General features: G+C 48.0%; 2 protein-coding genes across 3 annotated transcripts in view; one reads left to right on the plus strand and one right to left on the minus strand.

The window, feature by feature from the left end:
* PLG (plasminogen) overlaps positions 1-16,044 on the plus strand; it is a 42,105-nt gene extending 26,061 nt beyond the window's left edge. For both annotated transcript variants that reach the window (XM_047102404.1, XM_047102405.1), the window contains exons 11-19: positions 1,020-1,201; positions 2,751-2,899; positions 4,453-4,546; positions 6,730-6,850; positions 8,244-8,318; positions 8,947-9,087; positions 10,727-10,833; positions 14,837-14,982; positions 15,633-16,044. In XM_047102404.1, coding sequence (XP_046958360.1) covers positions 1,020-1,201; positions 2,751-2,899; positions 4,453-4,546; positions 6,730-6,850; positions 8,244-8,318; positions 8,947-9,087; positions 10,727-10,833; positions 14,837-14,982; positions 15,633-15,794 — 1,177 coding nt within the window. In that variant the 3' untranslated portion in view covers positions 15,795-16,044. The remainder of the gene's footprint in view (positions 1-1,019; positions 1,202-2,750; positions 2,900-4,452; positions 4,547-6,729; positions 6,851-8,243; positions 8,319-8,946; positions 9,088-10,726; positions 10,834-14,836; positions 14,983-15,632) is intronic.
* Positions 16,045-18,139: 2,095 nt separating this feature from the next.
* The window catches only part of SLC22A3 (solute carrier family 22 member 3), a 94,945-nt gene continuing 85,813 nt past the window's right edge, over positions 18,140-27,271 (minus strand). Inside the window, exons 8-11 of the mRNA XM_047101253.1 lie at positions 25,272-25,380; positions 24,393-24,505; positions 20,796-20,895; positions 18,140-18,200 (exon numbers count right to left, since the gene is read on the minus strand). Coding sequence (XP_046957209.1) covers positions 18,140-18,200; positions 20,796-20,895; positions 24,393-24,505; positions 25,272-25,380 — 383 coding nt within the window. The remainder of the gene's footprint in view (positions 18,201-20,795; positions 20,896-24,392; positions 24,506-25,271; positions 25,381-27,271) is intronic.

Raw genomic sequence — 27,271 nt, forward strand, 5'->3', positions numbered from 1 at the left:
TCTTTCCCAGTAGTCTCTGACTCTCCCGTAAGCCCTCAGCCCGGCTGCTGCACCCTCACATCTCCTTTCACCCCCGCTTTAGCATCGTCTGCCTCCCTCCACCCAATGTGGCTTCAGGGAGGGAGTCCCCAATCCGCCTGCCCCCACCCCTGCATTTCCCCAGAAGGCATCCTTTAGAAACACATTCTGCCTGGAGCTAGTTTCCCAGGAGAGCTTTTCTTAAGTCTTTCAAAGCCCAAGCCCACGAGATCTACCTGAGAGGCTATTTACAGTGTTTTCATGCTAAGTGCACAGCATTTTAGCAACATTGTGAACCAGTCGATGGAGGGGGCTGGCCTGGGAGTGTGGTCACAACGTCACTCCTCAGGGGAAATATTCAGTTCCTACTTACATAGCTCTGTGTATTCATAAGATAGAGATAGAGATATATTTGTATGTGCATAAGAAAAAAAATCTAAAACATCTGCTTTAAAATCAGTATTGGTTATCCCTGGGGAAATGTATATAACATTCCCAGGGAAAGGAAGACATTTAGGTATTTTCTTTTACACATTTAGGTATTATCTGTTTTTATATGAAGTGCATATAAACTGTATTATTAAAGTAAAAATTATAAGCTATGGTTTAAAAACATTTTTTAATTTATTTTGAGAGAGATAGAGATGGAATGAGTGGGGAAGGGGGATAGAGAGAGAGAGTGAGAGACTCCCAAGCAGCCTCTGCCCAACACTGGGCTCGAACTCATGAAACCACAAGAAGGTGACCTGAGCCAAAACCCAGAGTTGGGTGCTTAACTGAGCCACCCAGGCGCCCCTATAAGCTGTGCTTTAAATGTACCCCGTTGTTTAGAAGTTGAGAACCATCTGTGCTTGTCACGATTATAATAGCAATTGGCACTGAGGTACAGGTAAGGGAACGATTTCAAAGTCACTTACTATCAATCAGTCTGTTATAACAAAAGTCTGGGAGGGCCCCAGAAGATTCTCCACCTCTCACGCCCTGTATTGTGGACTCCACAGCGGCCTGACCATGAACTACTGCAGGAACCCAGACGCCGACAAGAGCCCTTGGTGTTACACCACCGACCCCAGTGTCCGCTGGGAATTCTGTAACCTGAAAAAATGTCCGGACAGAGAAGAGAGTGCCACCAAGTCCCCGACTGTTTCCCAGGTTCCAAGTGCAGAGGACCCTTCCGAGTCAGGTGAGAAGTCCGTGCCCTGACGTCCACACACCTGGGCATCGGGAGGATGTGAGGTGGGACGTCTCTTGGAAGGGCTTTATTGCTACAGGCAACTGAGCCCCGGCTGACGGTCGGCCACCGGAGGCCACAGCCGCTACTGCCAGTGTGACGTGGGTGGGCCATGTTTTAAGGACTTGCAAACCAATTGGTGGTGAGGGATGGATGAAATGTGAGCCCGAGGAGACTGAGGGGCTGACCATGGCAGCACTGGCCAGGATGGAATCTGCTGGAACACCCAACGCTCACCTCCTCCATGGAGAAGTAGAAATGATTAATTCGGGTTTGAATGTACTGAGTTAGGAAGGCTTGGAAGGCAGTTGGGTGAGGCTCCCTGACACAAACCTGGGAAGGTGGATATGTGGCTTGCGGGGTGCCTGGGCCCGAACACAGGGTTGTGATTGTCATCCGAGGAAAATAGTCACGCTCCCCTGTGTTTCCCTGGCCCTGGGAGTGTATGTAGCTCTGAGCGCTTAGCACCTGCTTCTGGGCTTGTCTCCCCTCGGCCCCAGCATGGAGACTCAGGGGTGCAGGGCCCATCTGGCCACATTCAGGTAACTCAAACACCTCCAGAGGGTAATGACTAAAACAAGAACTTTGTTGGAAGTTGAGACCCCTCTCCTTGCTGAGATGGGCTTGGTTCCTCTGAAATGCTCACCTCCCGTTCCCTTGACCAGGCTGAGCGCATCTCTCTTTCCTCTCTCTCGGTGACACCCTAGGCTCTGTGCCCGTCTGCATATCCCTCCTAGATAGTACTTGAGATGACCCCCCCCCATGGGTCTCCCTCATGCCTGCCTCACCTTTGGTGCGTGGGTAACTCCCCTCCCCTGGTCCTGGCAAACACCGAGGTTCTAGGCTTCCCAGATGGCCCCCCTTCCTGGCAGAGAAGCTAGCTGGCCCAGCTTTTGTTTTTTGTATTTTCCAAATGGCCATCAGAGCCCTGGTGCCCTGGGTCCCCCTATGGGGTATGTATCATGTTCTCGGTGGGGGGGGGGGGTCTTGTGGAAGCTCCCTTTCCCGAGGCTCGAGTTGAAGATGGGCTTGAGGAAGAGGCCCCAAGTCATTTCTTTAGGAACCCTTTCACCGCAGAGGGTGGGAACTCACAGCACAGCTCCAGCCAAGATAGACTTGTTTATAAAATCCTTTTCAGTCCGCACTCTTTTTATCCACCCTTGATGAGAATGGGGTGCCCAAGGGTCGCCTGACGGCTCACAGAACTACCTGCGTCTTGTCAACCCTCCACGTGCTAAAACTCCCCTTGTTACGAAACTGACCTAGTGTCCTAGCCAAAATTCCCATGCTAACATCTTGGCTTGTGATTATTTCCCAGGCAGTAGCGTTTCCAGTAACATTTTAAAGTAGTCAGCGCTCACTGGGATTGTCAGCATTCCAGGGCCCTGAGAATGTGACCGCAGGATCTGTCGTCAGAGAATCCGCGCAGGCTGTATATCTTCCTTGCCATCCCGGAACCGTGCAGGACATATCACCCCCCCCCATTTTCTTTTCCCTACAGACTGCATGTTCGGGAATGGCAAAGGATACCGGGGCAAGAGGGCAACCACCGTTTCGGGCATCCCCTGCCAGGAGTGGGGAGCCCAGGAGCCCCACAGACATGGTATTTTCACTCCTGTGACAAATCCACAGTCAGGTCTGGAAAAAAACGTAAGCCACTTTGATTTGGACTCTATTTGGCCTTCTGCTGACCAATCTTTGCAAAGAGGATTGGTCCTGTGGTACAGCAAGGCAGCTGGACAGGTCCTCGGGGGCGGCAGAGAGGATTAGGAGAGACCTCAGGAACTCAGCCTCCGTGTAACTGGCATCAGCACGTGGCAACGACCCTTTCCAAGGGCAAGCGGACCTCCGGGCTTGTGGCCACTGGGCTCAGGCCCCTCACTTCGTCTGTGACCTTTAACATTGTGGGCTGTTTCTACTTTCTAGCATTTGTCTTCTACATTCTGGTGGTCAAGGGTGACTTATGTGACATTTTAGTCAAATTTTTCTAGAAAAGAATGTGGATGGTCCATTAGGACTCCACGCGGTAGGATTTTTCCTAGTCTCACCCACTCTGTGGGGTGGTTTATGTGGGGGGTCTATACAGGACAGGAAAAGAAAGACATCGCCTTCCTGTGGCTTGACCCTGTTGGAATGTGCATGGTTGCCGAGAACAGTTTCTGGAACAAGAGCAGATGGGCGTCACTGGGGAGGACACCGCAGAGGTGAACCTAGGGATGAGTCAGTCGTGTCCCACGGTCCACTTTGGCTACTGCTTGGTCTCTAAGAGGTCCGCTGACACAGGCTGCTGGAGGGGAGGCCCCTTTCTATCACCTCTACCCAGGGCACCTGGGGGGCTCAGCCAGTTGAACGTCTGACTTTGGCTCAGGTCATGATCTCACAATTCATGACTTTGAGCCCCACATCGGACGGGCTGCTGTCAGCGCAGAGCCCAAGTTGGATCCGCTATCCCCCTCTCTCTGCCCCTCCTCTGCTCATGCGTGCTCCCTCACTCTCAAAAATAAAATAAACATTAAGGAAAACCTATAGCACCTCAGGGCGCCTGGGTGGCTCAGTCGGTTAAGCGTCCGACTTCAGCTCAGGTCATGATCTCACAGTTCGTGGGTCCGAGCCCCACGTCGGGCTCTGTGCTGACAGCTCGGAGCATGGAGACTGCTTCGGATTCCGTGTCTCCTTGTCGCTCTGCCCCTGCCCAACTTGTGCCCTATCTATGTCTCTCAAAAAATAAATAAATGTAAAAAAAATTTTTTTTAAAGAGAAAAACCTATAGCACCTCTACCTTAGCCCCTCGGGGGTTCTATCCACTCACAGGGGGCTTGACCGATGTCAAACTGAGTCAGAAGCTTTATAATATCCTAAAAAAATAACCTTGCCCCCTACTGCAAAAAACTAAGAACGCTACCTTTTATCTTTTTCTTAAGTGTGTTTATTTTGAGAGAGTCAGAGAGATTGAGCAGGGGAGGGGCAGAGAGAGGGGGACTGAGGATCTGAAGTGGGCTGTGGGCTGACAGCAGAGAGCCCGAGGCGGGGCTTGAACTCTTGAGCTGATAGATCATGACCTGAAGCGAAGTTGGACGCTTAAGCGACTGAGCCACCCAGGCGCCCCACTACGCAGCTTCTAACGACAGCAGTGAAATGTCTGTCTGAATACCTTCTCTGCCCTGCTGTGCCCAGCCCTCCATACACCTGCCTTTTGTTTTCAGTACTGCCGCAATCCCGATGGTGATGTCAATGGTCCTTGGTGCTACACGATGAGTCCAAGGAAACTTTTTGACTACTGTGATGTCCCTCAGTGTGGTAAGTTGCTTGCCTTTCTGGAAGGAGATGACTTCTCGGATAAATGCAGCATCATCTCCCCGACACAGATTTGCAAAAGGAAGGCTCTGAGCTGAGTGCGTCGGGTGGGCTGCCCTCTCTTCATCCTGGGCCTCTTGAATCTGTCCTCCTGGTGGCCCCATTTGTTAGGGAGTCCCCTTCCCTGACACCTGAAATAAAGTAAATATACACCATCTTCGCAAAGAGCAAACTTAGAGGTGATCCGATCAGCCTCAGGATGGTCTCACTGAATTCTCCGTGTCCCGCTTGGGCTGCCTGAAAAACAAATTTAAGTCCAGTCCCCAGACAGGTGACTCTTCTCTCTCAGTGGCTGAGAAGTAAGAAAAAACATACGAACAACATGACCCAGCTAAGCATACCATGTACGTTGCAAACCTATAAACTGTCATCCTAAGAATTCAATGAGAAGTAATGTAGGTTTTTACCCAGCCCCAAATCTCCTTTCTCCTCAGATTACTATTCATTACCCACACATTAGCCACATAACTTAGAGAAAGCTTGTGTGGATTCTTTCCTCATCTCCCTGAGGTTTTCCAGGGAGACAGAAGCTTGGATCAGGGAAAGGAGAAAATTTGGAAGAACAGATCCATGGGAAGGTCTGGAGAACGACGTAAGCCTCTTTGATTCGGACCCTGTGCATTCTCCTGCAGACCTGTCTTTGCACACAGAATTCGTGCCGGTTACCGAAAACCAGGCTGGACCTCCCCTTTGCTCGGCTTGGTTACATGTGATTGTGTCTGATTGTGTCTGATTGTGTCTGCCTGGTGGAGGGACTGGTGCTGGGGAGGGAGAAGCTCTGACTGCGGAATCACTGAAGACCAGCGCGCAGAGGCGGTTGGGGGGGGCAGTCGGGAGCACAGGTGAAGAGCACGGGAGCCACTTTGCCAGGCTTCGCACCTGGGGCCCTCCTGGGTAGAGCCGCGGGGTGGAAGGGGCGGCCAGGGTGACAGGCAAGTTCGCACTCGGCCGCCGTTACTCTGCTGTCTGGATTCGGGGGGAGTTCGTAGCTGAATCTTCCTCGGGTGGGTGTCCTCTCTGTTCTGCAGCAGCTCTCTTGGCGGCCCCTTCATCTGGAAGTCTCTGAATGGGGTCACTGCCTTCCCTTCAGCGGGTCACTCCCGATCATCAGCCCTGCCCCTTCTGGAATGCCTGGCCGCCTCTTACGGCCCAGGCTCTCCATGCTGGACAGGCCGCTTGCTCGGCAGGGTGGCCTTCAAGTTGTCTTATCAGCATGACATTCCTGTCACGGGCTCCACAGCTGTGCCTGGGATGGTACTCCTCAACGCCCATGGAGGAGAAGTACAGTAACTTCACAGGGGCAGCCCTAGGCCACCACCAGATGCTCTGGCCTTTTGGAGGCTAGAGCTGTTTTAGGCATTAGTGGGTGGTACCAAGGAAGGAGCACTGCCCTTATTGCCTAGGGGGAAAGGTAGGAGGGAAATAGAGAATAGGGCAAGTGGCTGTAAGTCATCCCCAGGGCATTGGGTTAGTCTTTGGAAACTTCTGGAAGCCCTGTCCCGAGGCTGGCTGAGAGATGTTTAGGATGGTTATCTTTGTTACATACAACTATACACACACACACATGCACACACACACACACACATGGGTACGTGTATGTACACACAGAGTTTCACATCAAAAAAAAATACCCATCGTGCCTTTCAATGGACATGACAACTATGGTTTTCAGTAAACTTTATGTGGTTCAGATGGCACAGAGAAAGAAGAAGAAGAAGAAGGAGACAGAGAAGGAGAAAGAGGAAGAAGAAGAGGGAGATGATGATGGAGATGAGAACCTAGATCAATCACATCAAGTCAGAATAACATTTGTGTCATGGCGCCCTCAGCAAGCTCTCACTGTAACACCTAACTCTGCTTCATCCCTCCCCCCAAAATAATACAAGAGCACTTAACATTTTCCTGAAAGGAGAAGGTTCTGTGTTGTCTACTGCCACTTTTGAAATCAAGGGGAAAAAAATATCCCAAAAGGTGCTTGTGACCTTGCTGTTCAGTTTGGGCTTCGAGATGTCAAAACCTTCGTGCTTTGACCATGACCCATTGATCTCTCTGGGGTTGTGTGACGCAATGGCTACCTTTCATTTCGCTTCTTTAAATGTGACTCTCTTCTCCGCTTTGTGCCACAGTGTCCGCTTCATTTGATTGTGGGAAGCCCCAGGTGGAGCCGAAGAAATGTCCTGGAAGGGTTGTAGGTGGATGTGTGGCCAACCCACATTCTTGGCCCTGGCAAGTCAGTCTTAGAACAAGGTAACAACATTTCCAGAAACGATTAGTTCCATTCTTCTACGTAAGCCCTGCAAAATCTTTCTCATTTCACACTGAATCCACAGAGCTTAAGTTATCAGTACCTGCCTCTATATTCTTAGGAGGAAGGAAAACTACGAAAATAAAATTATATTTTTCTAGGTTCTCTACTTTGAAAATAGCCAGAATTGGAATATTTTCCTTGATCTGGGCATCTATCGTCAAACTCTGCGGATGTAGCAACTTACACCAAATTCCGATATTTCTGGCAAAGTATTGGAGATGCCTGGAGGGTTTTTATCAATGTCTATTGTCTCTTTGGAAGACAAAGGGCAGGGGGTATTTTTAGAAATGTGTTACGTTGAGGGAGGCATGGACAAAGTTATCTATAATCTTTGACCGATACCCTTTTTTTTTTTTTTTACACTTTTGTGAATTCTTGAATTTAATCAAAGGGTGCTCAGCCATTCATTCACAAGCACATCCCATAAGTTCAGGAGCACCATAATTCAAGAGTGATCAGTTCTGGTCCTATGGAACCCAGAAGGTTCGGGTGACTGTTTCAGTGGCATGGGCTTTTAATAAGTTCGATTTTCCTGGATGCCTCTTATAAAGCGCACGTGTGAAACAGGCTGATCTGTTTTCTGTGTTGCTCTGTCATGTTGTTTCGACACCAGGGCAACACTTCTGCATTCGGTTGTTGTTCTCAATTGCCTTCCTTCCCTATATTTGGGAGATGCCACCACTAAACTCGACTTCAGTGTATTTCATTCTTTTGTTGAGTTGGCTTTTCTTCTCTTCACCTTATCATTTATTAACTCTTTGCTATACAAACCCTCACCTTTCACACATTTCAAGTTCTTTCTTTCCCCAACCGTGCTGTGGTCTATTTCCTGACTGATTATTCGGGCACTTACAATTTGTATCCCTTTCATTAAGAAGGAGTGGCTGACACCCAAAGGGTAAATATGAGCAGATTCCCACAAATCACAGCTATTCGGGGTCACATTTGGTTCAGGACTTGCATGGGTCTTGCCATAAAGAAATAAAAGAGGCCTCAAGGGTAGGACCTTTGGCTGGTCACTTCTGTTGGAATCCGGGGCCAACGAGTCTAAGCCACGGGTGTGGACTTCCCGTTGCAGCCCCATGGCTTTGTTCTCCTGTGGACCGGTTGTGCCTGGGTCTCCCCCTGCCAGCTAAAGCATGGTGAGGATGAGACCTTCTGGAAAATACACTACTGAAGCACAACTCAAAGTTCTTGCCATCCTGATGATAGGCTGGTAGCCTTTTCCTATGGGAGCACCAACTTTGTTAAAATTGAGTGAATACTTCTTTCGGGCTTTCTGTAGAACATATCATCCGATTTGAACTAAAATTCTGGCAATTTTCCTTATAGATTTGGAAAGCACTTCTGTGGAGGGACTTTAATAGCCCCAGAGTGGGTGTTGACAGCTGCCCACTGCTTGGAGAGGTATGTCTGGGGAACATGAAGACTTGTCTTAAAAACTCTCTGCCTTTCTCCCCCTCTCCTTTCCTGATTTCCTCCCTCCTTTCTTTCTCTCTCTGCCCCTTCTTTTCTCCCTCTCTCCCTCCTTTCTTTCCTCCTTCCCTCCGTCTTTTCTCCATCCCTCCCTCCTTTTCTCTTTCCTTCCTTCCTTCCTTCCTTCCTTCCTTCCTTCCTTCCTTCCTTCCTTCTTTTTATGGCAGTGACACTAGGGACCAGGGAATGGATGTGAAGGTTGAATCAGAATTTCCAGGGCCACTGGATGAGCGAGAAGGGGAGTATTTCTAGGGAGGGTGGGTATGTAGGCCTGGGTCCATGGTAGAACAGACCTCCTCACTGTGACAGACACGGGTCCTCCCAGGTTCTCCCGACATGGGTATCTGTCCATTCTTCTTCTGTGGTCAGGCCAAAAGCAGCTCGAGAACATTCCTTAGTGACCAGATTCAAGTAAACGGTGAGCTTTCTCTCTTGCCACTTGGAGGTCGCTGACTGTGGGTAGCGAGGTGGGGAGAAGATGCCATGTTTATGACTCAGAAGGCCACCTGATGAAGGGGCTGGCACATGACTTTGCTCCAAATGTCACCACCTTTCCTAGATCCTCAAGGCCTGCAGCGTATAAGGTCATCCTGGGTGCACACCGAGAACTAAATCTTGAAGCGGATATTCAGGACATAGAGGTATCCAAGCTGTTCTTGGAGCCCACACGTGCAGATATCGCCTTGCTGAAGCTAAGCAGGTACCAACTCATTCTTGGTTTTCACCCCAAGATCAGGGATAACATTTGTTTATGCCCGGGTTTCATGAGCATAACAGAGTTGTGCATATGTGTGTGTGTGTGTGTGGTGGGGGGAGACACCGTCTAGGACATGAAAGACACAAAGGCTTTGGGGAACAGAGAAAACCTGGGTTCGGTCCCATTCTGCCACACATTAGCTGTGCTCTTGAAAAAAGGCATCAGACAGATATCACAGGATTTCACTCGTAGGTGGAATTTGAGAAACTTAACAGATGATCACAGGGGAAGGGGAAATAAAAACAGAGAGGGAGGCAAACCCTAAGAGGCTCTTAAATACAGAGAACAAACTGAGGGTTGATGGGGGGCGGGAGGAAGGGAAAATGGGTGATGGACATTAAGGAGGGCGCTTGTTGGGATGAGCGCTGGGTGTTGTATGTAAGTGATGAATCACAGGAATCTACTCCTGAAACCAAGACTACACTGTATGTTAGCTAACTTGAGACTAACAATTAAAAAGAGGCACCAGGATTCGGTTTCCTTGTGTGGGAAAGGAGTGAGTGGAAATACAAAGTGCATGAAGCTCTCACTTAACGTTGGCCAGTCAGCTAACATACATCCATAATCAGAGAAGTATTCAATTCTTCCAGGTTGACCGTTGTCCTCTCAAAACAATAATTTGTTTGGGGGAAACCAAACGAAATCACATGTTTCAAAGCACTTCAGAAGCTACAGTATAGGGGCGCCTAGATGGCTCAGTGGGTTGAGCACCCGACTTTGGCTCAGGTCACGATCTCGCAGTTTGTGAGTTCGAGCCCCACGTGTCGCTCACTGCTATCCGTGTGGAGCCCACTTCAGATCCCCCTGTCTCCCTCTCTCTGCCCCGCCCCCGCTTGTGCTCTCCCCCGCCCCAAGTAAATAGTTTTTTCAAAAAGCTACAATATAGACCCACACACAAACACATACACACACAATTCACAAATGCAAGTTCCTCTTCCTCCTATGTTTTTGTTTTTGCTTTTGCTTTTTTGGGAGAGAGAGAGAAAGAGAGGGCGAAAGTGAGTGAGGGGCAGAGAGCGAGTGGGAGAGAAGCAAGGCTCACCCGAAGCGGAGCTCATGTTTTTACCCAAAGCGGGGCTCAAGCTCACCCGAACGCGCGAACTGTGAGATCGTGACCCGAGTCGAAGTCGGATGCTTAACCGATGGAGCCACCCAGGCGCCCTTCCCTGTCTTTGGTTTTATTTTCCCTGTTGAAATAGAATTTTGTTAAGTCTGACGAAACGATAAATCCGCTTATGTTACTTAAAGTGAGTGATATTTGGAAACTGGTGCCAATGGAGAAGGCTGATCGGACAGCTGTTTTGAGAATAGGCGCATTTGGGCCGGGCAACAAGGCCCAGAGAACACATGTACCGTATCTGGTGGATTCCAGACAGCGTGGGATGAGCCAGGATGGGCCAGGCCAGCACAAGGAGAAAAGGTGTTTTCTGCATCGTACTGTGTCAGTGGAGCAGGGAAATACCAGCTCAGAGGATTCTGGGGACTTTGGGCCAATGGCATCTTGTTGTGAGTGACCAACAGAGGAGTGGCGCAAGAATCCTGGCGAGGCAGTCCGATGTAACTTTTGATGTTTTTCTTTCAGATCCGCCGTCATCACCTCCAAAGTGATCCCAGCTTGTCTGCCACCCCCAAATTATGTGGTTGCTGACCGGACATTATGTTACATCACTGGCTGGGGAGACACCCAAGGTGAGAGAAATTCCCAAACTCACACAAGGAATTGGTGTAGACCTTAGCCTACAGGAGAAAACGACCATTTGTGCAAATTCCTACCACTTTTCCTGAGGGTCCACCCTTCCTGACTTTGTCTTGGTTCCCGCCTAAGTCTCCATAATTCATCGTCGAGGGACGTGGGCAAGGGATGGAGTAGTCCCTCTTGGGACTGAGTCTCTTGGCCCATACATGCAATGTTGATATCCCATCCCCAGGTAAGCAGGGTTTTGAAGTAGACCTAAACATTAAGGGTGTTTGATTATTCTTCATGTGAAGTTAGCCACACTGAGCTCCCTAACATGGCACGACACAACAACAAAAATTACGCTAAGCTCATCTCCCCAGATCCCCACATGCATTCGTAGGCGTGGAGAGGCTGTTGGTGGTGGGACAGACTGACAGCTGGGGGAAAGGAAGGAAGGTCCCAGCCCTACGGTGGTGTTCGGTGTTGGTTGATGGGGCGTGCGTGGAAGAGGAAATGCTTATGCAGGATCCTGTATCAGCACTCGTGCTGCATTTGGGGGGCCCCATCTTCTCTTGGCAGTAGGCCCTGATAGGGATTATATTCGTCCGACTCGGGCCTCAAAACATTGTAAGAATGCCTTAGATCTCTGCCTCGATTTCTCCAAGTGTTGGTGAGGGCTCCAGAATGGGGGTCAGGGGCTCCGGAGGGTAGATCTCGTTCTGCCGCTCGCTGGGCAAACTGGACAAATCACCTTACCTCCTTGTACCACTTGGCCTGGAAGCCCTCACCTGTAAAACCCGCGTTTTCGAATTGTGTTTCACACAGTATTTTGTTATTAGCTTTCGTTTAAGCAAGGTTTTGTGGTTTGGGGGAAAAAAAGTTAAAAATGACTGGCCTTGGTCACTTCAAATCTGCCTTCCTTCTTTCTGCACTTGTCCTACATTTGTGAAACCCCACCTCCTGAATGTTGCACGTCCCCTACTTTCCGTGCTTTGGAGGCTGTGAGCACTGAGAAGTTAAAGGGAAAGCTTCCCAAATGAAGCGTCCCTGTGGATGTGACAGTCTATTCCGTTGTTTTGCATTTAAAAAAATTTAAACATCCCAAACCCCTATGAGTTCAATATTTTTTGTTTCCATTTTGGAAATGAGGGATCTGAGGTTCCGAGAAGGTACAGGGTGGCCCCCTGGGAGCCGCATGCACAAGGGGCGGGCAAGGGGGGTTCTGAGTCAGAACCCCGACTCCCACCTATCGGCTGCAGGCTCTTTTTGAACCTGTTTCCTCAGCTGGAAAACGGGCTGCAGGGCCACGGTGGGGGAAACGATGAGAGGGGGGCACGGAGCACTGAGCATGGCCACCATCCACAATTTTCTAACTGCCATCCTGTGGTAGGTTGCTCCATCTACCCTGGCCTCACCCTCAGGTCGAGTGGGAAGACGATTCTCCGTATACTCAGTGAACCAGGAGGAGTCACAAAACAGGAGTCAGGCCTGTTTACCACTTTTCTTATGTCAGGAGTAACGTTAGATCAGTGTTCTCAGCTTCTCGGCGTGAAGTCAAAACTCTCCCGTTCTCCCTTTCGGTCTCCAGACTTTCCCTGACTTGCCATTTCAAGGCAAGGTAAGCATTCAGGCAAGGCGCTCGTGCCGGTTAGTCCTTCATCAGCAGAGTGCTTCTGGGGCGGCTGCCTCTTCCTCCCCACAGCTCCTATCAGGGCGTCATCCCTAGGACACTCCAGCCTCCCGGCCCTCAGCAATGCCATCTCCACTGCGGCCACACGATGGCAGCACTTCTGCACAGACCGCACCAATTTCCCCGCCAGCTAGTGGGGGATTTTGTCACCAGCATCAGGACGGGTCTTGCTCAGAAAGCAGATACAAGGGCAAGACACTTGAATAAATCGATTTTCAGCAGGATATTTGAGAAGGCTGGTCCCTCCCCACGAGTACTCAATCCAAGCAGTGCACCCCACCCGATGCCTCCTCGGGCCCTTCTTCCACGGTGGCTCTGCCCAGCCAGAGCTGGGCCAAGCCTCTCCTTCCCAGATGGCGGTCCCCGTCCACGCTCCTGTCAACTCCAGATCCAGCGTAGGTATTCCAAACTCAACACGACCGTCCAAGTGTATTCAAAGTCTTTGGAGAAGGAGTAGCACCCCGTCTCTTGGCTGTTCCACGCTAGCAACGCTTTTCTGCGAGACACGTGAAAGCCGGGCTTGCAAGATTCGAAAACTGGGTTATTTCTGAAAACACATGCCCGGGTGTGTCTATCTGGAAAAGCAGCGTTTCCTCTGGCTGTTTTGCAAATGTTCCACTTCAATTTGCCAAAGTAGAAAAAAAAAAAAAGCAGTTTTTTACAAAAGAAATACGAGGAGTAAGACAGGCACATGGGAGAATATTTACTCTTCCTGACTGGAAAAGAAGTGAAAATTAGGAAACAAACCAGGACAATTTTCACCTATTATATTAGCAAATATTTTAAAAAATATTAAATACTCAGAAGTGTAGGGTGAAGTGCCCTTTTTTTCTGGTGAAATCGTGTCCTGTCATACACTTTTAGAAAATAATTTGGCAACGTTAACCGGGAGCCATAAACACATGTATATAATTTCCGGGAACCAGGGTAAGAAAATATTAAGGAATATAAATAAAATGCATGAACAAAGATGTGGACAGTTGGAAACCACTGTAGGAGCCCAGAAACACGGGTGTGAAGAATTTGGGCAATGACGTCACAGACCCAACTTCAAATCCCAGCTCCTCCAACTGACTTGCTGGGTGATCTTGGGCAAACTACACACCCTCTCCCAGCCTCAGTTTCCTTCACTGTGCAATAGAATTGACAAAAGTGCCTATTTCGTGTGACTATGGTAAGGATTAAATGAGGTACACCACCGAACGAGCTTGTGCCTGAAAAAGTTTATTCCGGTAAAAGGCGGCCATTTTTTTTTATATTGTGGTAAAGTATATATGACATAAAGTTCACTATTTTAATTATTTTGAGGAGTACGACTCAGTAGCACTTAGTACATTCGCAGTGCTGTGCAACCACGACTATTATTTCCGGAACTTTCCTCACCTTAAAAGGAAACCGTCCACCCATGAAGCAGTCACCCCATCGAGATATTAACTACGGGCACCTGGATGGCTCATTGACCATCAGACTCCGGATTTTGGCTCAGGTCATGATCTCACGATTGTGAGATCCAGCCTCACATTTGGCTTCTCGCAGAACGTGGAGCCTGCTTAAGATTCCCTCTCCCTCTCCCTCTGCCCCTCCCCTGTTCATGTGTGCTCTCACTCGCTCTCTCTCTCTCAAAAAACAACCCACTAATTACACAGATCGTAGTATCCAAAAAAAAGCCCTTATTATATAAGAGTGTGTGAAATCAACCAGGGTATAAAGTCGTGCAATATGATATAAGTAGTAAAAAAGAAACAGGCATCTAAAAAAGACTGAAAGTGAATATATGATATAGTAACACCTGTATTTCTCAATCTCTCTTTACATATTAAAAAAGATTTCTTTAGAGTTAAAAAAAGAACCAAAGAAACATAACAACACGAACCCCAAAACACCACAAAGAAACCCAGATTTTTAAATCCAGGTCTTGGGAACATGAAATCGTATATAATATTTATACCTTTAAGGGGTAGAAAGAAAGAGAATTCCAGTAGTATTAGGAACTCACTTCTTTTAATTTTTTTTTTGAGAGAGAGGATGTGAGCAGAGGAGGGGCAGGGAGGAAAGGGGGACACAGAATCCGAAGCAGGCTCCAGGCTCTGAGCTGTCGGCACAGAGCCCGACGCGGGACTCGAACTCCCGAACCGCGAGATCACGACCTGAGTGGAAGTCGGACGCCTAACCCACTGGGCCACCCAGGCGCCCCGGGAACTGACTTCTTTATACAACCTCGCGGTCAAACAAGAGACCTGTCACTGTTGCTCTGTTGTGCCGGAAGTTTCCCTGGGGGCATATTTGGGATCTGGTAGCCATTTCCTTAATCTTTTTAAACACAGGGACCTTTGGCGCTGGTCTCCTCAAGGAAGCCCAGCTACCGGTGATTGAAAATAAGGTGTGCAACCGCTACGAGTATCTCAACGGAAGAGTCAAATCCACAGAGCTTTGTGCTGGGAATTTGGCCGGAGGCACCGACAGTTGTCAGGTAAGGACAAAGTCCAATCTTCTGCCGTCCTGCGTCGGCCTCTTAGATTCCTCTGCCCCCCGAGTGGCAAATCCAGGAAGCCTTTGTCCATTGAAGGCCACGTCCACGTGCTACCCAGAAACATTTTAGGTCTGGCCCTGAATGTGGACCGAGATCATCTGAGGGGATTTCTCGGGCCCTGAGTTCCAGATGGGTTGTAAGGGAGTCGTTAAGTATCATCACTGCCAGAGCCCCACACACCTGGGGACTGTGTTGGAGCATGGGACTCGGGTGGTGGCCTTACTAGCAGGGAAACAAGGGAGGGTATGGGGAAAAGACCAACTGTGCCCCCTTTGCAATTATTCTGGGGTTTACTCTGCCTAAGGGAAACCCCAAGGCACGAAGGGATGAGTCCACTCTTCACAAGGGACTTCTCCCCCAGGAACACCAAACGGTGTGGTTTTGCTAAATGTACCCTGTTAAGTACCGAAGCACTTCAGCCCTTGTTGGGTACTGAAGCTACTCAAATGACACATTAATAAGTTTCTTTCTAATTGCGAAAGAATGTTCAAGTGCTGGGAAAACATACATTTGGGTAACAGAGGGGTGACATCCCATAATAAAAGGGTGCCGGTTTAATCCTCTCGTGGTTCTTTTCTCTCTCTGCCCAGGGTGACAGCGGAGGGCCTCTGGTCTGCTTCGAGAAAGACAAGTACATTTTACAAGGAGTCACTTCTTGGGGTCTTGGCTGTGCCCGCCCCAATAAGCCCGGTGTCTATGTTCGTGTTTCAAGGTTTGTTCCTTGGATTGAAGGGATAATGAGAAACAATTAATTGGATGGGAGACAGAGCGAGGCGTCAGCACATCTAGAAGCTGGAACACGGGTGGGGCATTGAGCACGCTCAGAAATGATTGACAGTAATCAGACCAACACACTGTACTCACACCGCCCGCTGCTAAACCTCAACATTTTTTAGTATTATCGTGGATAAATTGTTCCTGTCCGTGGACTGCTGGATTCTGTAATAAAAAACGTAACACATTTATAACATTTGTTGAAAATAAACTCTGTACTTCCTTTAACTTTTTTGAGCTTCATTGTTTTCTTGTTCTTCGTTTATCCTACCCATTTTAAATAGTGTGACTGCCAGACTTAGGTGATCTCTCTCTTTCTCATAAGGAGTCGTTGCATAAAGGACAAAGGAGCCTGTAAGATCATAGAGAAGAGAGCAGAGAAGTCCTAGTAAGCCGCCCATATGTTTATCATGTCTACAAAAGACGGGTTGACACACGTCTTTATTTCTGGCACCGCGATGGATGTTTTCAAAGCTGCAGCATGTATGGGGAGTCACGAGAACAAATTCTATTCTTGGGGATGAAATCTGTTACTGACAACTTGACGTTAGCTGAGCACAGCGGACACCAGGCGGAGACTTGTGCACGGTGAAGGGAACCGGGCAATGGCAGTGTAATACAAGACCCGTAGGGAGCCTGCGTGCTATTCTGGGTTACATTTGAATCTAGGAATGGTACCAAGATCCACGACCGCAGACTGAAGGTAGAGCACTTAATTTCCATCCCTAATTGTCTGCCCAGACAGCCTGTACTGTCACGCGGGAACGGTGTTTTCCAGTGACGCGTGTGCAAAAGGAAGACGGAGAACAAACCTTGATTGTTCTTGACAATTAAACACTTTTTTATTGTGACCAGAACCAAAATAGCAACTCAAGATGCAATTCAAAGGTGAGAGTATCGAGGAGGAATAGTCATCTTCCAGCATAGAGAAGTGCGAAAACAGCGACACTGCAAGTGTGGACGAATACAGGGTGACGGCAGCATGAAGTCCCCAAAGAGCGGTGTTTATTTCATGGGAAAATAAAACATTCATATTCAGTCCTGTTGTGCTGGAGGATTACAAAACTTATTTTACAATTAGCCCACACCCCGTACCTATTGTCATGTGTTCACAAAGAATTGTCTTCTTCGTTGGCAAGACTCTCCTCGGTGCTCGTTTTGTCTGTCCACACAAAATAACTCATGAAAAACTTCTGCATAAGATATATACTGAATCGGAAATACCACGAATATAACATACAAAGCAGAACAGCAGGAAAAGGTAGCAGATATGTATTTAAGCTCTGCATTTCAAAAGTCTCAGTAACAAAAAAAGAAAGATCAAATCCTTTATTAGTGTCTATGACATCACTTATAAGCTTCTCCCAATTCTTTTAAACATGGATATAAATTGACCTTACTTTTAAATTAAAGTGTAAGCTGCTTCCCAAGACAGGTTAAACGTGTCAAGGTTGAATGAGAACAGTCCATGGTTTTCACCCTTGACCATGGGCGGCATCATAGAACTGAACTCACAAGATATAAGATAAATATCCCTTCAAGATTAAAATCTTAAGACCCATGAACTCAGAATCCATGGATGTTGTTCAATACTGAACTGAGTATGTGGCTCTATCTTCTGAGGCCCAAATCTGATTTAAGAAAACAATAGGGTCAAATCCTCAAATTGTACAGCGGATTTGTTCATGATCACGGAACAAGGCCCGAGCATGCCCGCAGGCCCAGATGCTACAGTGGCTTCCACAGGGCAAAACAAGAAGAGAAAGGAAAGCCTCAGTACCACGTGGCCCAGGGGCCTTAGATTCAGTCTCTTCACAGGCAGGATTTCCAAATCTTCATCCTCCCTGGAATCTTGAGAACGCTCAGCTCGGAGCTTTCGTTCGTCGATCAGCTTTGATGAACCCGCTCTGGACACTTTTCCCCGATCCCTGGTTTGCACGTCCTTCATCTTTGATGGAGCAAGCAGTCATGAGAAGTTGGTGAAGGTTTCTCTCGTCCCTCTATAACTGGGTCAGACCTGCTGCCCCAACTTTAGACAAAAACTGGGGCGGGGGGCGCTGTATGTGCAACAGGCTCTTGGCTAAACCAGCCGCATACTCTGTGCGCCCAGAGAGTTCCCTAGCGCCATAAATCCTAATTCATCCGACATCATATAAATATACTCTGGGCAGTTTGAATGTCTTTGTACAGCATGACGAACACTTAGAGCCGCGCGGCATAAAGTGGCTAAAATGGACAACACGCACGTGTGTGCAAGGCACATCGGTTCCTTGAGAGACATCGACCTAGAGAGCCCCTCCCTTCTGTCTTTGGCAGGGGGGCCTCAAAGGTGAGAGCTGCAAACTTGGGTTTTCTTTTTCCTGCCACATTTGTAGGAATATGGACTAACAAAACAAGGAGAGAAGAGAAAGTCCTTATCAACTATTATACAACAAGCTACCACAAAGTTTTCTTGCTCAACATTATAGTTGGTTTTGATCAAACACACGGACGTGTAACATCTCATAAAAGCCCAATTCAAAGGTGACAAAAAAACTGTCACCAGGCTCATTTTTTAAAACCTGCTTTCAGACCCTAGGCAGGGTTAATCTGCATGTAAGTTCTTTATGTGACAGGACTAGGACGCCACCCACCCTGACCTGGTCCCTGAACTCTGATACAAACCAAGCAATTGTCTAGAAAGACACAGCAAAATGTTTCTTTTGGATAAAGCAGGACCTTACGATGGTATCGGGCTCAAGAGGATTTCACACAGTTTAACACCTTTTATAAATTTCTTAATTTTGATTTGCAAAATGGCAGTATCTCAAAGAGAATCTTCGACCTCACTCCAAATTTCAGGTATCATTGCTCTAAGGGTGAAAAATAGGTGGAGCTTTTGGGTGAGAAGTAAGTCATTACTCGTCACTTCATTTCCAACCAAGTGTAAGAATCTGTTTGGATTACTTCCCGAGGCAAATGCCCACCTGTTCTCTGACTGTTATAAGTCAGTTACTGCGATATGAGCTGATGGTTTTATTTTACACACACTGATGAGCTTTCCTTAGGAAAGTTCTGAGATGATGAATCAATCTTATGTTTCAAAATAGCATCAAGAAACAGGGTGATAAAATCCAATGAAATCATTGTATAAGTTTTAGAGGTTTGGTAACATACTCAGGAGACACTTAGCAATGGTTGCTGACCTGAGCCAAAGTCGGACGCTTAACCGACTGAGCCACCCAGGTGCCCCAAAGCTGTGAACCTTTCTAAGCATAGATTTCCTAGTACTGAAATGAGTGAGGATAAGAACTGCGATTGCATAAAATCATTTTGAGTATTAAATGAAATGGCATGTGTGAAACCATCCATCACACGGGTACTTAAAAAATGCCGCCTTCTAATCTCTTCCTAATCTACAAGTGAGGAAAAGAACTGCCATGAGGTTATTAACACTTCGGTCTTCTTATAAAGCTTTTTGATGCAAAATTTTTTTTCAAGTTGAGAGAGCCACATACTTAATTTCCAGGCCGTTAGTTAGAAGACTGGTTTTCTTTTAAAAATCAGCAGTTGGGGCGCCTGGGTGGCGCAGTCGGTTAAGCGTCCGACTTCAGCCAGGTCACGATCTCGCGGTCCGTGAGTTCGAGCCCCGCGTCGGGCTCTGGGCTGATGGCTCAGAGCCTGGAGCCTGTTTCCGATTCTGTGTCTCCCTCTCTCTCTGCCCCTCCCCCGTTCATGCTCTGTCTCTCTCTGTCCCAAAAATAAATAAAAAACGTTGAAAAAAAATTAAAAAAATAAAAATAAAAATCAGCAGTTAAATTGTTTTTTAACTATGCAAATAATACAAGGCCATGTGTTGTAATGAGAAAATTAATCAAATAATACAAAAGTCTACAGAGTGTATGGGGCTCCTGGGTGGCTCAGTTGGTTAGGCGTCTGACTTTGGCTCAGGTCATGATCTCACAGTTTGTGAGTTCGAGCCCCGCGTCGGGCTCTGTGCTGACAGCTCGGAGCCTGGAGCCTGTTTTGGATTCTGTGTCTCCCTCTCTCTCTGCCCCTCCCCCACTTGTGCTCTGTCTCTATTTGTCTCTCAAAAATAAATAAAACATGTAAAAAAAAAAGTCTACAGAGTGTAAAAGTGAAGTCTTCTTCCCAATTCATTGCTATCCCAAGAGGGTCTACATTACTATATTAGATTTTTTGCTACACTCTCATATTTCATATCCTCTCTTCCTCTTTTTATTATGAAACACTTCCAGCAGAGGAAATTAGAAAGAATTTGTGTAGTGTGAATTTTTCTTGATATAACTCTTCATGTTTGTGTATCAGTTAGATACTTGCCCTACACACCAGTTAGACGCCCTTCTCCAAAACTTAATCTCTCTTTCTCCTTCTCCATCATCTATCGATCTATTTTTATCCATCCACCCACCCATCCATCCATCCACCCATCCATTATCTCTTTTCTCTCTCTTTCCATCTTCTGTCTTCTCATCTAGCTCCAGAGAGGATTCGCTATTGGTTTTATTTTTTAATAAATACTGAAACACATTGTTCAGCAACTTTTCACTTTGTAATCAATCTTGAAGATCTTACTGTGTCATTCCATACAGATATATCTCAATTCTTTTCATCTCTATATAGTAAGCCATACCATGAATATATTACCATTCTCACAATCAGTTTCCCACTGATGCACATTTATTTCTGCTTTGCCAAATGACCCATTCTCTTCCTTTAGATTTTTTTTCTGAGTTTTAACACCTTAGCAATGTTTCCCTCTTCATAACCACATCTTAAAAAATAACATACATTCTTACAGAGTTTTGCTTTTTTTTATATTAATCTTCCAAATCAACTTTGAGTCTTCTGCTTAGGACGTGAGATGACGGATTGATATTATTTCCCCCCATGAGAGTTCAATTTTCTCCACACCCTTTTTTCCCTTAGTAGTTTGAAATGCTGCTTTTATTTAAGGTGCACTGAATTTCATACGATACCTGCCAAGTTTTTCTACATCGTCCACTGTTTCTGGCAAGGCGATACCCTTGGTTTCAGGCAACAGCATCACGAGCCCGCCGCAGACAGATGCCAGGATACCTACGGAATAAGGAAAGGCGACAGCACACGAGGAACGCACAGCTGGCCCGTGGTCTCCCTCCCTGCTCACCCCGGAGCTTAACCTTAACCAGCTAACCAACTAACCTCAACCAGCCCTTACTGGCAGCAGCCCTCTGGTTACCCACCCAGCTCTCCAGTTCTCTTTTGCCACCCTTCGAAACGTTCTCTTCCTTCCTTGGACCCTGTGCGGTCCCACCGTCCCCGGACTCTTGCAAACACCTGTTCGTTCGCTCACTTCACTATTACTTATCGGGCGCCTAAGTGAGACAGAAGACCTCACCTCCTGCTTCCCACAGGACTCCGCTCAGCTTCCTTTTACCCACCAAGCGCTTTACTGGTTCCTCTCCCTCCCCTTCCTTACTGGGTCACATTACACGGTCGGACTCGTCCCCACTTTAGCCCAATGGCCATCTCTTGGAGTCCTTCTGGGCTTCTCACTGTGCGCCGAACCCTCTGGCTCTAGTGTCTGCAACGGGCTGGTGGAGGCACGGACCCTATGCCAGCCTCTCCTCTTTCGGGACCCTCCTCCCAACCTCGCGTTATCCTCCAGTTGCTGTCCCCACCTTTCCTGTTCTTTAGAGCTGAAATTCTTGAAACACCATCCTCCCCTATTTTCCACATCTCTTCACGTCCTATGGATATGCCGGTAAATGTTTAGCAGCCGGCCCTCCCGAACATACAGCGCCGACTTGCAGCGTCTGCGGATTTCCGTGGTGTGAGTACCCCCACCGCAGGCATCTCTAGGTCCTGCCACGATATCATGGATCCAGGCGGTGGGAAGGGAGGGGCGGTGACAACGCGTGATGTCGCGTCTCCCCCGTAAGGACACGACAGACCAAAGTGGCCCGAAGAACACAGAGAGTAGGGAAATGTACGTGAACCAGGAAGTGATGGGGTTTGAGTAATTATCTCCTCTGTTTTTAATAGATTTGATACAGGGAAGTTTGAACAATGGCTATGCTAACCCCTGGGCTCAAAAATCCCTGAAAACTTCAGAGCTGGCCTTGGCAGGTGGGTGCTGGCTGGCGTCCTGTGCCCCCCCCCCCACCGCCGGATCTCTCTGGGGTCCGCCCTGCGTGCTCCGGACCCACCTTGCCCACTGGTCGGGCCCCACGGCAGCACCGGCCGCTGGTGAAGCCGCTGCCCTCCCCTGGCCCCGCTTCTCTCTGGCCTCTTCATCCCTCTCGCATCCCTCCTCCTCTCCTTGAGGCCTCCAGGCCCTTTGACACCCAGGACGCTTTGTCGCTCATCAGGGCTCTGTCTTGCCCGGGCCCTCTCCTTTCCTCTCACCTGGTCCCGTTCCTGGGGTGGGGATCTCAGACCCTCCCATGTCAGCGGTTATCTACACTCAGATGGCCTCCCGATCTCTGTCACCGGGCCACGCTTCTCTCCCGAGCACCGGCCCCAAAGGCTACTGGCTTTCTTGCAGGCACTTGCTGTGACCCACACCCAGACAGGTCCCTTGGTGTCCCGTGGGCCAGCTCCTCTGGCGTTCACTCAACGAGGGCCTGGCTGTCTCCGCTTTTCCCAGCCAGGAGCTCGGCCTTCCCGCCTCCCTTTGCCTCTGGGGAGCCCCTCCGGGGAGCCCACTCAGTCACCCCTCTTGACAGTTTTACTTTCTTTTTAAGTTTATTTATCGCGAGAGAGAAAGAGAGAGGGAGAGAGCACGAGTAGGGGAGGGGAAGAGAGAGAGGGAGAGAGAATCCCAAGCAGGCTCCGCACTGTCAGCACAGAGCCCGATGTGGGGCTTGAACTCACAAACCATGAGATCACGACCTGAGCCCAAACCAAGAGTCAGACGCTTAACCGACTGAGCCACCCAGGTGCCCCCTTGCCAGTTTTACTACTGACGTATTTCTCGACTCTCTCTGCGCCCAGTGCTCCTTGTGCCATGGCCTTAACCCCCAGCCGCCAGGCATGATCCCTTCCCTGCTGAACTGGCTCCCCACCAGCACGGCCTCCCTCCAACCCATTTGCACATCAGAGTCCTGCTTCTAATATGTAAACCTAACACTGTCAATCCCAGCTTAGATCTCCTAGCTTCCGCTGCTGTTTGGATAAAGAGCAAACCTTTGCGGGACCAGGAATACCCTTCATGACTGTGATCTGGTCCAGCCTGCCACCCAGCGTCTCCTCCCTTCCCCGCGCCCCCAACCCCCCACATCTGGCGTCTGCTTTTGACTTCCCCACTTCCCAGACAACAGCTTCACCCTTGGCCGCTAGGCCTTCCACTGCCTGGAGCCCAGGCCCACACTTCCCATGTAGGTAATTTCTACTCCTCTCCGATCTCAACTATGCACTCCTCCCTCCTCCACTCCAGCGGGTCAGGTGTCCCTACCCTGCGCTCGCCTGCCCGCGCCCTCTGCTTTCAGTATTTAGCACACTGTGCTGTGACTGATGGTTTGGAAGGAAGTGTGGCTCTCTCCCCAGCCAGACTCGGCAGGAAGGGGGCATCAGGGCCGGCTTTCCCAGCACTTGGCTGCAAGCCAGGCCCAGACCTTGAACCACTGCCGCCCCACCCCCAGCCCAGACCACTTGGTCTTGGTTGAACAGAGGCACTCTCTGCTTTTTCATGCTGGCCACAGAGTCAACACTGGGCTTGTTCATCAGACCCCATGAAATAATTTGCGATAATCTTTTCTTGAATTGGGTGCTGTCACGTGGTTAGGAGCTTTCCTGCCCCTAGCTAGCGAGCACTGTTAGGGATTTTGCATTATTCGGGATGTATGTCCCCACGGACTCAATATTTTCATTGCAAGTTAAACCGCTGAGCACAAAGTAGAACACAGTCTCTACCAGGAGTGAGGACGTGGAGGTGGAGGGAAGGTAGGTGGGAAGGGGGCCAGCCTGTGTGCTTTCTTGCTGAAGAGAGTCGAGGCAGGGACGAGACACAGGCAGAAAGGTGAGCACAACACTTGAGAAGCACTGGACTGAATTACCCTAAGCCCCCAGCCCCTATGCCTTGCTTCTGTCCCCTCAGGAGGCCTGCGGAAACTGGAGTTGGAAGGAGGGCATGAACTTGAGAGCCATCGCAGAGCTTACAGTACGTGGGCAAGGGGTTCCACGCACAGCCTGCTTCACGTCAGAGCACACGAAGATACGATATCTAATAGGTATCGAACATTTAAAAATCTAATTAGTTTGTAGGCTTATTCCGAAACAGCCAGAAGGTCCAAATTGGTCCCCTGAAAATTAGTCGTGTGGTCCCCCAATTTCAAGAGTTTTGTAGTACCGGAATGCAACTCAGAACTTAAGCAAAGAAAGCTAATGGCTCATCACGACACTTTTATATAAAATAAATTAAAATCATTTAGGTTTCCCATAGGACTATAATCGGTTTGGCCACTCAAAACTCAAGCAATTGTCATAAAAAAATTGAATGATCTCATTAATAGCAAACCTAGTAATCACTATAGATGAAATACAAAGAATATAGATGAAAGCATTTAGGAATCACGTATGAAAGGAGTTCTTACCAAAGATGATAAGAGGTAGTTCTAACCAAATGGCCGCCAGCCGGAAGAGCAGAAATGGGGCTATGATTCCCCCAAAATCACATAAACCCGAGCAGAGAGAAACTCCGAAGTTTCTGTAGAGTAAAACATTGTTTTAGAGACAAAAATATTTAAATGTAGTCAGGATAAGGGAAACGTTCAGATACACAGGCAACAAAGCAATCTTAGTAATATTTTCCGTTTCTGTAGCTTTCGACTTTGAGAACTACGACCTACTCTCCTATTTCGAAGCACGCCGTTTCCATGCTGCCCCATTTCACATCGGGCAAACGCCGAGTCACCGGAGAGCGAGGCGGTCTACAGCGCCGGTGGAAATCACTCTCTCACCGGAGGCTCACCGCCCAGCCCACGCCGCAATGCTCAGGGGTCACCTCGGCACCCTCACTTGACAGTAAGGAAGGCCCGTGAATACTCCCCCAGGAAAGGAGGCCAACGTGCAGCCCACGCACGCTGTTTCACTCTGTCCTTCCTCAATCACTCACAGCTGCCAGACGTGGAATGTGGTCAGAACAGAGGCCGTAGCCTTTAAACGGGGTGATGCCGACGAGCAGTTTTGACCCACATCTAAGCAAGTACGCTACCCAGATTTTCTGATCCCACAAAACCACCGCTGTGTACAAAGATACTGATATGAGAAATGCTTCTGTCAAGAGATGCGGAAGGTAGCAATGCAGAAAGCAGCTATAGCTCAAAGTGGATCTTCTTTATCTCCTTTACTGGCTGCCTCCAGCCCGGGGTTAATATATCATCAAGTTAAGAAAACTGTTTCATGGGTTTTAGGGGAAAACATTTGGCTGCAGAATCACTTAGGAGAAACCAGGACATGTAGGTTGGAATTACCGTAATGTTGTTGGGTACAATTCTGAATTTACCAAATAAACAATTTCAAAGGCCATGGTAATCCCTAGTCTTCCCAGGGTAGCCACTGTGGTTCTCAACCACGGTATTCCTGCAAATAGAAGATGTGGAAGGGCAGAGTTAGGGGTTTGCTTTCAATGAAATATCACAAAACAACAAAAGGCATCTGTTTAGTGTTCCCCCAGCCCTAAGTCTTTGCTAATGTTAAGCACAAATGACAGATATCTTCTAATATTGTAGTCAAATTTATTTTTAAGTGTTTATTTATTTTTGAGAGAGAGAAAGAGAGAGAGAGAGAGAGAGAGAGAGAGAGAGACAGAGCATGAGCAGGGGAGGGGCAGAGAAAGAGGGAGACACAGAATCCAAAACAGGCTCCAGGCTCTGAGCTGTCAGCCCAGAGCCCGATGCGGGGCTCGAACTCCCGAACTGTGAGACCATGACCTGAGTGGAAGTTGGACGCCTAACCGACTAAGCCACCCAGGTGCCCCATATTGTAACCAAATTTTAGCAGCAACAACCACCAGGATGATAGCTCATATTTAGTGTGCTAGTTGCCTTTCTGAGCAGGGTTAGATGATGGGAATACAATTCAAGAACCATTTGTTCAGCAGCCACTGTATTGAAAACAGTGTTCCCGGCACTGCCATCCTAGAGGGTCTGCGTGCCCTGGCCTTCTGGAAGGTGGTCTTCACTTGGGCCCTTGAGAACCGTTATCACAGCCTATTGCCCATTTGCCCTCTCTCTGTTCCCACCCCTTAGTGATAACACACAGAACACCTGCTCCAAGCAGGCCAGAAAGAATCTGGATGTGAAGCCAATGTTGCTTTCTAGAGGGTAGCAAAGGCTTGGAGACTGGAACCTTCAGAAGGGAAGATCTATGCCTTGTGTTATTGGTAGGGTGTATATTTCTTATTGTCTTCCCCATCCCCAATCTTGCTACTTCCCCAAGAAATCATCTAGAAGAGGCCAGATTCTTAAAAATCAGTTGGTTCATCCATGAACTGTTCTAGGGGCTGCACTGGTTATATGAGGAAATTCTCCTATCCTCCAAAGTAACTAGGGGAAAAAGCTCAAAGTTCTTCATTAAATGTTTTATTTCTTTTGAGTTTTAACAGAAGAGGGAGTAAACCATCTTTGCCCTAAAAAGTCAGTGCTCTACATTTCTTAAGAGTTGCACAAAAACAGACACTCAGATCAATGGAACAGAATAGAGAACCCAGAAATGGACCCACAAATGTATGGCCAACTAATCCTTGACAAAGCAAGAAAGAATATCCAATGGAATAAAGACAGTCTCTTCAGCAAATGGTGCTGCGAAAACTGGACAACGACATGCAGAAAAATGAACCTGAGCCACTTTCTTACACCAGATACAAAAATAAACTCAAAATGGATGAAAGACCTAAACGTAAGACAGGAAGCCATCAAAATCCTCGAGGAGAAAGCAGGAAAAAACCTCTTTGACCTTGGCCGCAGCAACTTCTTACTCAACCCGTCTCCAGAGGCAAGGGAAACAAAAGCAAAAATGAACTATTGGGAACTCAAAAAATAAAAAGCTTCTCCACAGAGAAGGAAACAATCAGTAAAACTAAAAGGCAACTGACGGAATGGGAGACGATATTTGCAAATGACATATCAGATAAAGGGATAGTACCTAAAATCTATAAAGAACTTATCAAATTCAACACCCCAAAAAACAAATAATCCAGTGAAGAAATGGGCAAAAGACATGAAAAGACACTTCTCCAAAGAAGACATCCAAATGGCCAGCCGACACATGAAAAAATGCTCAACATCAGTCATCATTAGGGAAATACAAATCAAAACCACAATGAGATACCACCTGACACCTGGCAGAATGGCTAACATGAACAACTCAGGCAACAACAGATGTTGGCGAGGATGTGAAGAGAGAAGATCTCTTTTGCACTGCTGGTGGGAATGCAAACTGGTGCAGCCACTTTGGAAAACAGTATGGAGGT

Source organism: Lynx rufus, unplaced genomic scaffold, assembly GCF_022079265.1.
Source record: "Lynx rufus isolate CCGP_SWC_20201006 ecotype Redwood Valley unplaced genomic scaffold, mLynRuf1.p SCAF_6, whole genome shotgun sequence".
NCBI lineage: Eukaryota > Metazoa > Chordata > Mammalia > Carnivora > Felidae > Lynx > Lynx rufus.